The 12,856-nt window shown below is 42.3% G+C and overlaps 5 protein-coding genes across 5 annotated transcripts; all 5 read left to right on the top strand.

Moving 5' to 3' along the window:
• Nucleotides 1-132: 132 nt before the first annotated feature.
• V1512DRAFT_265201 (kinetochore component CENP-S-domain-containing protein) lies at nt 133-758 on the top strand. Its single transcript, XM_066916840.1, has 5 exons — nt 133-216; nt 261-288; nt 339-434; nt 485-518; nt 571-758. The coding sequence occupies exons 1-5, from the start codon at nt 184-186 to the stop codon at nt 713-715; spliced, it is 336 nt and encodes a 111-aa protein (XP_066770429.1). The 5' UTR covers nt 133-183; the 3' UTR covers nt 716-758.
• A 2,951-nt stretch (nt 759-3,709) lies between these two features.
• On the top strand, nt 3,710-6,064 carry V1512DRAFT_39788 (uncharacterized protein). Its single transcript, XM_066918365.1, has 2 exons — nt 3,710-4,138; nt 4,186-6,064. Exons 1-2 carry the CDS (start codon nt 3,808-3,810, stop codon nt 5,925-5,927), a joined length of 2,073 nt encoding a protein of 690 aa, XP_066770428.1. The 5' UTR covers nt 3,710-3,807; the 3' UTR covers nt 5,928-6,064.
• A 1,259-nt stretch (nt 6,065-7,323) lies between these two features.
• On the top strand, nt 7,324-9,245 carry V1512DRAFT_39791 (aldehyde dehydrogenase domain-containing protein). Its single transcript, XM_066918366.1, has 3 exons — nt 7,324-7,656; nt 7,710-8,242; nt 8,289-9,245. The coding sequence occupies exons 1-3, from the start codon at nt 7,517-7,519 to the stop codon at nt 9,110-9,112; spliced, it is 1,497 nt and encodes a 498-aa protein (XP_066770427.1). The 5' UTR covers nt 7,324-7,516; the 3' UTR covers nt 9,113-9,245.
• A 22-nt stretch (nt 9,246-9,267) lies between these two features.
• On the top strand, nt 9,268-10,492 carry V1512DRAFT_265193 (uncharacterized protein). The gene has a single exon (XM_066916839.1). The coding sequence runs from the start codon at nt 9,379-9,381 to the stop codon at nt 10,387-10,389; it is 1,011 nt and encodes a 336-aa protein (XP_066770426.1). The 5' UTR covers nt 9,268-9,378; the 3' UTR covers nt 10,390-10,492.
• A 1,127-nt stretch (nt 10,493-11,619) lies between these two features.
• Nucleotides 11,620-12,601, top strand: V1512DRAFT_254190 (uncharacterized protein; the record flags this gene model as incomplete). The annotated part of the gene is made up of 3 exons (XM_066914767.1): nt 11,620-11,688; nt 11,735-11,891; nt 11,952-12,601. 3 exons carry the CDS (start codon nt 11,620-11,622, stop codon nt 12,599-12,601), a joined length of 876 nt encoding a protein of 291 aa, XP_066770425.1.
• Nucleotides 12,602-12,856: the final 255 nt, after the last annotated feature.

The raw sequence follows: 12,856 nt of genomic DNA, 5'->3' as shown, positions 1-12,856 counted from the left end.
AAAGTATAGTCAAGGACATCTGTGTGGCGCCAAGTGGTGGTAGTATTGTGGGTATTGTAGTACGCGTCGTTTACGTGAAATGAGTTTGGTGCTATTATCTCCATTACAACACACGCAAAACGCGTTCTTCATGTGGGAACTCGGCACAACAATCTTTGGCTCAATGTAAATAGCACCTAAACAATGCCTGTTTCTGATGATCCTCAGTTGCGTGAGGTAATGAGATTTTCGTATAATAAATATAGGACTAATGAGTATAGCGATTGAAATCAGCAATTTGGTACACAGGTACGCGCATGATTTTATATACATTCTATTTAGTAACACGGTTCAAATAGTAGGAAAGATTGTGGATGAAGAATGCCTACATCTAGATGATAATGCTACCCCACAATATATTGCTGCTTTAACTGAGTTGGTGTATTCACAGGCTAGTAAGTCATGGTGTCATAAATTCATGAAATTTTGATCTAATGATATATAGTTCTACTTGCCAAAGACGTCGAATCTTTTGCGCAGTATGAACGAATGATTTGAATATGTACGCGATATGCTCACATCTTTATTTAGTCATGCAAAGCGAAAAACAGTGGCTACAGACGATGTGATCATGGTCTGTCGACGAAACGAAGGTTTAAAAGAGATTATGGAAGAATTTGTAGCAGATCTGGAACAAAAAAAATCAGCTGCTAAAAATACAAAGAAAACACAATAATAAACGATTATAGAACTATGGAAATTGATGATGGTGAAATTGATGATGTTTCTTCGTAGCCGTAGTCCAATCGCGTCAAAGTTTACATGTTGCCCCTTTCGTCATTATCCATACTGTTTTGAAACAGGCTTTCCTCACTTTAAATTGCATCAGCTTTATTGCGATTTAATCTTGATTCCAGTATAACTCTGTGATTAAAAAACGCGTCATAAGATTATCTACAGAATTTTATGTTAATGGAAAGCGCTCGCAAATCATTAGAGCGTTCGTTAATCGATGGCAAAGTCCCAAGCACACGTGCTAAATTACGCGTCGATGTGAGTGCGCTTCACGGAGACTTCAATTTCATTTCCCAGCAGTGTTATCAGAAGAATTATGACGGCAATAAAAACAGTGGAGCCCACTGTGCATGTCCTTATTTGTCAGCACCAATGAATTCCGAATACTATTCTTTTCCTTGGAAACAATGTCCGATGGTTCTGAACCACTTGCTTGAACTTCCAATGATTAGAAGAAATGAAAAAAGCATCTTCGACTTTTAGGTGTACTACAAATGTTGATTCAAATAGTGAGAAAGCTGCATCTTCAGACAGATTCGAATTGATGTAGCAACATGCAATTCCGTAAGTACAGAGACTACTTTGAGGAAGCAATCTTGCTCAAAATCTGAACCAAAGTTTTGGGTACAAATTGCATCTGATGTAACTGACTGGAAGACGCTGCATGATATATGTGAATTGTCGCGAAAGTCCGGTGCCAGTGCCAAAATCATACCAGCCAGATATTCCATGAATAGTATCGAGTCACGGTCACATTTTGTGGACAAGCAGAATCTTAGCTTGCTGTGAGATAGAGTCACTACGGCTGCCTCCCAGAAGGCAACGGAGTATCAACTGCCAGAAAAGTTTCGGATTTAGCCAGCGTAAGTGCCTCGAGTGGCTGCACTTCAAATGCATGTGCATCAGTACAAGATGAAGTTTGTGTGGAAATAAATCCTTAAATGGAGGCAGTGTCGCGCCAATCGCAGATACTTCTCGCATCTCGATTTCATGATACGATGACGACGACGACAACGACGATGACGAAGGCAAACCATGACCACTTCATTCAGCGGTCTTGGTACAGTCGAAAGACGACAAATCAAGCACTGAGTTGAGTCTTGACAAACAGGAAATTTTCTTGCCAGAAGAGGAAGTTAGAGACATTACTTCACCTACTCAAGAAAATACTATCAAAGCATCAATAACTGATATCTCTAGTGCTAGTGAGAAACAGACCGATACTAAAACTACTTTCTTGTCTCAAGTCATGAGCTGTCAAAATACAGACGAGCAGCATTATAAAATTACTGATTTATCAAACCTTGATCAAGATGAGCTCCAAACCATGAAAGATCATGACGGGAGACACCATATAAATGCTGGTGTTCGAACTCGGTACCTCAAGGCGCCGGTCACAGACGATCAAGATTTTTGGTCAAAAGTGTCGCTAGAAGCGTGCTATTAAAAACGGTCAATATCGAGATGACGGTCGATTCGCACTGAGTCATAGTTCCGTGCTATGTGGTCGAATAAGTCGCGCCAACATGCTTATGTGAGAGTGAGGCAGACAGAGCTTTAAAGGCGTTGTTTCTCATCAGCAATTCGTACATATGGCTTAGCTATACGACGACTATAAAGTACACCCTCCTGCAATCTGCTGATGGTCTGCCTGGGCTGTGTCAAGATAGCAAGCCACTTAGATTTACAGACCTTGTCACCGAGATGCAGATTAAGAAAAGACAGCCTGTAGTGCATTCATGGATTTACTCAATCATACTCCCACGGGAAGAGCAGAGGTGCTTAGAAGTAGCAAACTGTGCGTAAACAAGCAGGAAGGTAATTTCTACTCGTATAGTCTGTACTTTGGTGACAACTCGACTTATAATACGTTTGGGGTGTGCTGTATGCCTGAACCAGTCGACAAATTGGTTTCTGCAGTGGAAGAGGCGCTGTCCGTTGGCATTGGCTTGCAAGAGATATTCATGGTATCGTTCACTCGTCCTCGGTGGCTTTAGCAAGAAGTACTCGCTGGTAGTTCGAGACATCAACAGTATTGAAAGTGAAGCACCTCGCATGTTTTGATTTCTCTCGGATGTCTACAAACAACCGCGATCATTCAATTAGTGAATGCCGCCGTCAATGGAAATATCTAAAGTTTTTAAGAAATTTCTTAAAACGGTGAATCACTGCGTTAGAGCGGCAAGAAGTTTGTAGTGCCAATTTTCAACGACAGAAGATGCTAACATGAATAATTAGACCAGCTTAAATTGCAGCTTACAGTACTCTATTATAATGTTGAGCGGGCGGAGAATATCCTATTTTAGAATATCCTATTTTTGATTGCCAATTACTGTTGATTACTCTTTCTGAATATGACCAGATAACTCGTGTAGAAACTGATATGGCAAAAGCTTACTTGATAGCTGAGACTGAAGGCTCAAATGTCGCGGTTCTTAGTGGAAACGCAGACAATATTTTAGACGCGTATATGAGATTAACGAGGAATTACGCGTTTAATGAGCAGTAAACAGGTGGAATTGCATCTAAAGTGTGCAATGATTTGCTGATGTGTGCAACTACTAAGAATTTACTTGGAGCGTGGAAGGCCTAGTACGTTCAAAATTTGATGCGTTTAAGGGTTCCCAGGGTTCGAAGATATTAAATTACAGTACGTCATATGTCATCAGTTCGAAAGGCCCTAAACTGACGCCACAAATGAGGACTTTCAAAGATCTTTACAACCCGGTTAAAGTTGCTATTCAGTTAACAAAAGCTCTAATTATTATGCGAATGCAATTAAACCTTGATTGATTGGTAGTAACAAATAAACAATTTTATTTAGAATCACATGAATCGCTCAGCTCACAACCTCCCAGCCTCCGCGCCGCACCTGTAAACCTTAATTTGAAATTCACCCCTGGCGGCCGCGATTCGCATTAATTTCCAGTTCAACCTCAAGTTTGTGGAATGTTGTATTACTGCCTTGATAAGTCCCATATAATAAGACTACGAAATGGTGAGTAAGAGGGCCGAGTAAACGGTAATTAAACAATGGACTTATCTTTTCACGTCCTGCCACCACACGCGCTACTGCTACGCGACGGAGCGACACTTTATTTTTTGTCCCTGACTACGCTCTTGCCTCACCGCCAGCCAGCTTCGTTTGACAATCTTGCAGCCGTGTACCCTCGTCCAGGTGACCAAAATATGTTTGCTTGTGTTCAGAATAAACCGCAGGTAGCAATTTCGGTCTGGCAATATGTGGTCGACGGCGTACCGGAAGATCTAAGGTGCGCACATAGGCGTACGGTCATTGCGGAAAGTATAGAGCGGAATGATGTACCTAGCTCGTGGGATTCTGAAGGTGGATGTGTGGTATTTGGTAAAGTTACCCATTGGATTACGTGTTACACTTTCTAAATATTTTAGGACTTGACGAGGCATTACTCCGACTGGTTGATCTGATTCATGAAGGAGAGCATTACACATTTAAAACCCCTGATTCCACCAACGTCACCGCAGTAGCTGCAAGTCCACATGCACCAGACATTTTTGCGATATCTTGCGCATCTGGTCGTACTTTTCTATGTCGTTTAAACAGGTCAGCAAGCTACATGATGAACAATAACATACAGATTATCGCCCCTGAAGTATTGCACAGTTTACCTGATCTAGCTGGTCGTCCTGTGGCAGCTGTATCGTTTCATCCTACGTCAACTGATGCTGAATCTCTTATGCTTGCAATGCTGTATGTCCCGGTTACTGTGGCTGACAGTCAACGCGACGTCGTTCCGAGAACCGACGCAGATATTGACGAGGAAGTCCAGATCTGGTGTATCAACGTTGGAAAGTCAGTCAATCTTATACGACGGCTTCATCCCAAAATTGCTGCGAAAACTACAAATGGACCGCGACTACTAAAATGGAGCAAGAATGGGCGAGCGACGCAGCATATGGACAACTCACTTGTGGTATACGACGTGAGAAAGAATAATGGCGCACAAGATGTGATTCAGACACCGGAAGGTACCACAATTTTGGCAATGGATATACTCAGAGACAAAGGTGTCGGTTGGGTGCTAGATTCAAATATGACTTTGCATGCTTACGACTTACTGCATTGCGATGAATTGCAGTCGCAAAACATTAGCATGCTTTTTCATTCTCGCAATAACAGTTCCTTTGTACCGTCAATTAAGTCATATCAGTCTGAAACGTCAGACGGTGCCTCGACCTTGGGTATGCGACGTCGGAAGTCGTCTGACATATTGTCTTACTACCTTGGAGTCTCTCCACATCGGGGAGCAGATATTGGAACCACATCTGGCACGGATACTTTTTCACGTTCAGTTGAGGTTCCTAACGAAGATCTATCTGACGATGATGAGGAAAATCTAGAAACGCAGCCCATCTTTCCCACTACGGCCATTGGGACAACATCGCCTTTATGGACATTTACAGAGCCTGGTGCCGATACTCTGCAGCAGGAACAAGGCTTACTACCAAGTCAATATGCTGAAGACTACGCCAACATGCCTGCAACAGCTATTCCCATTGAGCGTCAGGAAGATGCTGTCCCCATGCCTGAGCCAATATTGCCAGACTGTCTATTTATGAATCTCGGAGAACTCATGCAAGGTTCTGACACTGGTCTCGAATACATTCCATCGCTGTCGACAAACTCGCGGACGTTACTGGAGTTGCTTTTTGGATGGCCTCCAGCCTATGCAGGTACAACTGTGCGCGACTTGGTTGCGTGGGAACGGCAACGAACGCAAGCGCAAAGCCCATCGAGTGCGGCATTTGTACGGATGATTTTGAATATATGGCTTAGAAACGCAGAAAACACTAATCCAGTGCACGATCTCGAAACTGCGTTGGCATCTGTGCAGGCATCTGCCAGAACGCGTGCTATGACGGTATCGATCTCATGGCTAGTCTATGCAATCCACCTAGTTGGGCTTAAACAAAAGCAGAGTATCTCGACTGGTGGCGAAGTAGACATGAGTCAAGAAATGGCTAGGTTGTTCACAAACACAGTACTGTGTCACGACCGCGAAACTTTTGGAGACGACGTTGAGGCAGTCCATCTTGCAACAGGAATGCTTATAGCGTGCGGAATGATTAAAGAAGCACGAGAGATATACCGATCAAATGCGTATTTTATGTGAGTTGTCTTGTCCAGAAAAACATTGACTTGTAGCTGACAATGCAACGAAAGGGAGGCAACGATTCTGTCTTTACTTTTTGGGCTCCCAGTCGAAGAGACGTTGAAGGAATGGGCGGCACAGGCCGCTGAAGCAGGTGCTGATCGAATTTTACTTCGATGGTATGTCTAGTTTGCGTCCGATTTAGCTATGATTAACACTTTAGTCGCACTGCTTTGTCGTACTTTGCGAACCAGTCTGCGCAGAAGTCAGCGCCATTGGTTCCAGTACCAACATTATGTCCGGTCACACCAACACAGAGCAATGCGCCCCGGATTCAGTCTACTCCATCAACTACTTCAACTGTGACTGCATCGCCTCAGACTATTGGCACCAAGTCACCTGCAGCGTCGTCAACGTCATCATCACGCTGGCGAAGACCCGATCTCAGTATACAGCTTTTTAACGACGAGCCAGCACTCACGAAGAAAAAGTCGCAACTGTATGGATTCCCTGCTCGGTCAGATTCCTTAACCGTCAAGAACAAGTCAAGTTTTATAAACGGGACTCGAGGTGCTAATATTAGCCGAGAGCGAACATTGATTAGCACAGAAGCGCCAGTACTTTTACCAATATCTGGAAACGTCCAGCAGCCAGTGATGCAGTTTGACTCGGAGGCTAATGAAACTTCCGATGCTCCGGTTGACCTAACGTCACGTGCTGACAGCAATCACATTGAATCTGTAAACGATAGTGCCAAATCTGATATTAACGGAGGAGCCAATTTAGATCGACGGCCAACGTTTCTAAACAGATCTAGTGGATCTCGTGGTGGAATGATGAAATTCCTCATGACCGGCGGTAATCCACACGATAACGGGTCCGGGGTTAATATCGAGCCGGGCAATATGAGCGAGAGTTTAAGGGGGAATGGAGTAAACGGCAATAGCGGGTTGGGCGGCAGCGTGATTAATAAACGCAATAAGGGTTTACTACGGTCGTTTACGAGTGGCTCAAGTTTTGGCCCGGTGGACGCTAAAGATAAAGACGAGTTGAGCGACAATAGTACGAATACGGGATCCGGTGGAAACGGACAAAGTATCTGGAAACGACTTGGGAGTGGGAGTACCAGTGACGGCCGCCGGCTCCAGCTGTTCCGATCAGCATCAGAACGAGTAGGAAAGCACGAACGGCGACGATCTACAGTTGCTTTTGCACAAAAATGACTTATTTTATTTATGACTCTCTTATTATAACGATTTAAATGAACAATATTTTGATGTTGAAGACAGTGGTTGGCCAAAGTTTGTGTATGAAACAGTCCGGGTAGGCGGAAATCGAAGGTCACGTGCAAGGGCGGGGAATGTATGCGGCTTTATAAATGTGACGCAATTTATCGCCCGCTAAGATTTAGTGTAGGCGGGGTATCTAGATCTAGGGTAAGGTCGTAAGTATCCGCGTTCCGGACGTTATTTCCATACGCACACTGTGAGAAATTATATAAAGGTCACGATGATCTCCCCACTCGTTTTCTCTCTTCACTCACAGTCAATCCAGACTTGCCTTCAATTTTTAACTTTAATCGTCTTATAAATCAATTTTTATTCACTGCAATGTCTACCAATTCACTACCTTTATTTCAGAAATTTAAGCTGCCTAATGGTGTCGAGTATGAGCAGCCCCTAGGATTGTTCATCAATGGGGAGTTTGTTGCTGGGAAGGAGGGGAAGACTTTTGAAGTCTTGAACCCTGCGTATGTTTTCCAGTGTTCGCCTGTTATTTGATTTGTTTCTGACATTGGTGTAGAACTGGCCAGAACTCTGGTTTTGTTCATGAAGCGACTGCTGTTGATGTTGATATTGCTGTAGATGCTGCCGAAAAGGCATTTTACGAAGGACCGTGGTCAAGAATCACCCCCGCCGACCGCGGCAAACTTCTTTTGAAGCTTGCAGATCTTTTTGAAGAGAACTTGACTGTTCTGGCTTCTATCGAAGCCTTTGACAATGGGAAAGCGATCCAGCTTGCTAAAGGTGATATTGGCGCCTGTGTTGGTTGTTTAAGATACTATGGTGGATGGGCCGATAAGATCCACGGGAAAGTAATCGATACTGCTTCGGATAGCTTCACTTATACCAAGCAAGAAGCGATTGGTGTTTGTGGTCAGATTATTCCATGGAATTTCCCTCTGCTTATGTGGGCTTGGAAAATTGGACCGGCTATTGCTTGTGGCAATACTGTGGTACTTAAGACTGCTGAGCAGACTCCTCTTGGTGGTCTGTATGCTGCTTCACTCTGTAAGGAGGCTGGATTTCCTCCTGGTGTGATCAATATTATTTCTGGTATATTCAGTTTGTTGTTTTGAAAATCTTAGACTAATCGGTATAGGATTTGGAAGAACGGCTGGTTCTGCCATAGCGTCTCACATGAAGATTCACAAGGTTGCCTTCACTGGTTCGACCCCGGTTGGTCGCCAGATCATGAAGGCCGCCGCTGATTCCAACTTGAAGAAAGTCACTCTTGAGCTTGGCGGAAAATCGCCAAACATTGTTTGCGAGGATGCTGACATTGAGAAGGCTGTTGAATGGATTAACTTTGGAATTTACTACAATGGCGGTCAATGCTGCTGCGCTGGTTCGCGAATTTACGTGCAGGACACGATCTACGACAAAGTTGTTGCTGCTTTCAAGAAGCGCGCTGAAGAGAATGTTGTTGGAAACCCCTTTGATGAGAAGACGTTCCAGGGTGCGCAAGTTTCTCAGGCACAGTACGACAGAATTATGAAATACATTGATATTGGAAAGCAGGAGGGTGCGGTCGTTGAGACCGGTGGTGTCCGTCATGGAGACGAAGGCTGGTTTATTAAGCCTACTATTTTCTCACATGTAACTGAAGATATGCGCATCATGCAAGAAGAAATTTTTGGACCTGTGTGTTCGATTGCCAAGTTCCACGACATTGAAGATGTTGTTGCAAAGGGCAATGGCACCCAGTATGGTCTTGCGTCAGCAGTCCACACCAAGTCAATCAGCACGGCAATGGAGATTTCTAGCAAGCTTCGTGCTGGAACCGTTTGGGTCAACTGCTACAACTCGTTGCACTGGGCTCTGCCGTTCGGTGGATACGGCGAATCTGGAATTGGCCGTGAACTCGGAAAAGAGGCGCTACGAAACTACACCCAGGTTAAGACTGTCAATATTAACTTGGCGTAAATTGCTTGTGTTTACTTGTGGAATATATTTGTGTTACAATTGCATCTGTCAGTGTAAAATTTTAGATCACGAATTGTGGGGTAAAAATGTTAAATGAAGTCACGTGACTATAAATACAATAAATTGAGCCGAGACCCGCCGGAGGTCAGTCATCGACTCAACCCCTGAAAACGCCGAGAAGGGACAAGTGAGTGCTCGAGACCGCATTTGGTGGGATCGTTAATCAGCTAACATTTTATGAACGGGGCTCTCTCTTTCAGTCAATAATGTCAACTACCACAGAAACACAAATAAGCAATACAAACACTATGCGGACATGGCGTATTAATTGCCAGTCTATGGTATCAACCGCAAGTTCACCGCCCGGTTCAGTCAGCGCACAAAGTTCTGAGTGCACACATTGTCCAGTCAGTGTCTGCAATGCGGTATTTCGAGCCAAACGACGAGACGTGACGGTCCGGCATCATTTGCAGCTACTGGCTAGCAGAAACGACACCCTGCATATACAAGCGTTGCAGAACTTACGGACCAAAAAAGCGCCAATGTCTCCAAGAGCGCTGTCAAAACGGACGACTATGAGATGGCGCGAGAGAGCGTCAAGAGCGGCAGCGGCGAGAGCGAGAATGGAACGTGGGAACGAAACGTTGGCGCCGCTGTATGATTCAGCAAAGAATTCTGCCAGGTATGCGTCAGTCAAAGCGAACGTACGAAAGCGATTGGATGCGACTCCATGTCCAGTATTGCCGCAAGAACCGGTGTATGTTCCTGTTCAACTGGAACAAGTTGAGCATAATCTATTTTATTTGTGTCAGATCTCTTTGAATATGCACTGGAGCAGCGGATTTAAAGAGGACGCTTATTTATCGGCAGAAGAGTATGAGTCCATAATGATTGCATTGCTGTATGAAGCTTTTGACGGTCCCGAAAACTGTGAGGAAGTATGTACGCAACGATTGGCCCAATCCGGCCAGAACGCGCAAATATCTCTTGATTTGTTCACTTCTAAAGAAGCAATGTCAACAGCTATTAAAGAGTTTCGGGCATGGCAAGAGGAAGACGAGCAGAAACGTTCAGAATACAGAATTAAAGCAGCACTGTATAAAAAGGACTACGAAACTGCAAAGTCAGGCATCAAAGAGTGGGAAATTGCACGCACACCGGAAATGTTCAATCGAGTCGTACAAGAAGAATGGGAAATAGCTCAGAAAAGATTAGAGCAAAAGCTATTAGCACAAAGCTACAGGAAATGTGAAAGTGACGAAACTTCTCTGTGCTGAACACGGTATTGTCCTATAGTATACATGACATGGGCTGATTCAAATGAGTTCGCACCTCTGATAATGGAATAATTAATTTAAAGGCGTTCACGATGTTTGCTTGAAAGGAATATATATATATATATATATATATATTGTATAAAGGACAAATACATGATGTCAGCTGTAAATCGTTAATAGAATAAAAATGTCGTTCAAACCCCTCGCCTTCATGATGATTAAAACATCACGAAGATCACGTCGAAAGGATCAGAAATATTGCATACGTTAATCAAAGAAGCAGGGAACGGAAGACAGTTTATAGCGAATAAAATCAACCCTCAACTATGCAGACCATTTGGTTCTGCGGCTTCTTGTTGTAATTATACTAATTATAAGTAAGTATAACCACTACTATAATAATTGTTAGTCAAACATGTATGTTTATAAACATATTGATAAGAAAATCAACGTACCTGATGATAAAAAAAAAGAATTTAAACTTGAGAAAATTTTAGTAAACTTATAGTCCCCAAAACCCTACACCAATAACCCTACATTTCGGATCAATATGGTTCTCCTTGCTACGAGTGAAGAAGCTTGTATAAACAACAATATTATGTGATCCCTTACTATGTATATGAATATTGCAGTTAAAATTGTAAATGTTATTACGTTGAAAGTATTCCTTGTTCTCTTGATTGAAATATTAATCTTATGGAACTAAACCAGGTCAATGAGTAATAGATTAATAATTGACATTTCCTCATTGATATCGCAGGTGGGATTATTGACATAAAATCTTGGATTATTCAATCTTTTATGTCTCGTCGCTAACTAACCAGGAAATAAATTTCTAAACTCACAAATTTAGTAATCAAAGGCTGCAATCTGGTGTGACTAACTCCCTTGTGGACAGACATAAGCCTTGAAACGCACGAGCATAAAGTAAATAAATTGAATAAAATGAGCTGTACGTGTTGAAATATTGATTTTGATAAGATGCAGATACAGATATAGATAAATGTAAATTGTGGATACAGAAGAAATTGCAACCTGGGTGTCGAGAATTTCAAAACAGACCAAGCTCCTTCCCCTTTTGCATTCTTCCGTTGACACCATGCACATTCGTACAAGGTGGAAGATGTTGCGCAAGAAAGCCAATTCTCAAGTCAGTAGATTATAATTAATGAAATATTGGCTAAAATACAGCGGCAGAGCGATAAATGCGTACCAGCAGATGTAACAAACATGTCAAAAGTTACAACCAAGACAAGACGGAAAATGCGGTACTTAAATTCATTGTTCCACAAAAACAAAGTAAGATATACATACAGAGACAGGCAGTAAGCTAAGTCGACAGCAGATATTGTCAGACAATCAAACTCCGGAATCCCAAACTCGCAGTGCTACAATATTCCATTTTATAACTTGGAGTCAAACAGCATCACTACCAGAAACAACCAACAATAAGCACAAAGAACATCGCAATCTAGCCTCAATATTCCGCAGATCAGCTGTCAGTAAGTCACAAGCTGGACACATGGAATCAAATTTATTTGAATCTTGCATCAATGATGCAGTATCTACATCAGTTATTACAGAGCAAAAACAAGAAGCTCGGTGTATTCCATTTCACAACCAACAGGAAAATTTGAATACGCAAATCGCTGATTCAGCAACAGATAACGACAAATTCCCTAACAATTTTGTTTTACAAGCCAATATGTTATCCGAAAAACGTACCAATCAGAGTGTTTTTAGACAAGATAAACAGAAAGACAATGAACCACAAACCAAAAGTAATCAGTTAATGGATGAAAAACGGTCGTATAAATCGATTGAAACTTCACTGTTTCAACAGAATGACCAAATTAGTGACGTTATCAGCGCTGAACTACAGAATTCGCAATCAAACAGTGAATGCTCAGATTTAATCAGCAGAGATTACATTGAAAACAGTGCTGAAGCAGTTAATGCGTATTTGACATTAGTATACAAGTCTATTCCAGTGATGATTAGAAACGGCGATAATAAAGACGATCAAGATATGGATGAGATCTCGGTAATCAAAGATGGCACAATATTACTAAGACCGGAAGATGGTACGATTGGGGAAGATACGGCAGATCAACTGATTGAGTGTAGCGACGGTTTTTTGGCTTTAAATGCGACTTTAGATTCGTTTATCCAACTCATGGCCGCTATTTCTAGAACATGCGATACTGAATAAGTATCTTCAAATAAAATCATCTTTCAAATATTATTATTGATATTATTGATATTATTATTATTATTATTATTATTACTATTCCTTTTCTTCTTAAATGATACTTCAAATGCCAATAATCATTCCATTTTAGAACATCTCTCAGTAGAATCATCTGATTTAGAGTTTAATGGTGCTACTTCTTGCGTTATCATGGTGCATTGAGGACGGGTTTTCACAGATGGTCATACACTAAAAAGTCTGCAGTTTTAATGCCAA

The sequence above is a fragment of the Lipomyces arxii genome (assembly GCF_038497795.1).
Source record: "Lipomyces arxii strain Phaff 12-163 unplaced genomic scaffold V1512scaffold_13, whole genome shotgun sequence".
Lineage (NCBI taxonomy): Eukaryota > Fungi > Ascomycota > Lipomycetes > Lipomycetales > Lipomycetaceae > Lipomyces > Lipomyces arxii.
Note: the sequence above shows the minus strand (reverse complement) of the source record. Positions and strands in the feature narration are given on the sequence as shown.

Excerpts from the sequence above, each read along its gene's own strand:
- V1512DRAFT_265201 (XM_066916840.1), top strand. The coding sequence starts at position 184 with ATGCCTGTTTCTGATGATCCTCAGTTGCGTGAG. Across the intron at positions 217-260 it reads ATGATCCTCAGTTGCGTGAG|CGATTGAAATCAGCAATTTG; the intron begins GTAATGAGATTT and ends TAATGAGTATAG. Across the intron at positions 519-570 it reads GACGTCGAATCTTTTGCGCA|TCATGCAAAGCGAAAAACAG; the intron begins GTATGAACGAAT and ends ATCTTTATTTAG.
- V1512DRAFT_39788 (XM_066918365.1), top strand. The coding sequence starts at position 3,808 with ATGGACTTATCTTTTCACGTCCTGCCACCACACGCGCTACTGCTACGC. Across the intron at positions 4,139-4,185 it reads AGGTGGATGTGTGGTATTTG|GACTTGACGAGGCATTACTC; the intron begins GTAAAGTTACCC and ends TAAATATTTTAG.
- V1512DRAFT_39791 (XM_066918366.1), top strand. The coding sequence starts at position 7,517 with ATGTCTACCAATTCACTACCTTTATTTCAGAAATTTAAGCTGCCTAAT. Across the intron at positions 7,657-7,709 it reads TTTGAAGTCTTGAACCCTGC|AACTGGCCAGAACTCTGGTT; the intron begins GTATGTTTTCCA and ends ACATTGGTGTAG. Across the intron at positions 8,243-8,288 it reads TGTGATCAATATTATTTCTG|GATTTGGAAGAACGGCTGGT; the intron begins GTATATTCAGTT and ends TAATCGGTATAG.
- V1512DRAFT_265193 (XM_066916839.1), top strand. The coding sequence starts at position 9,379 with ATGTCAACTACCACAGAAACACAAATAAGCAATACAAACACTATGCGG.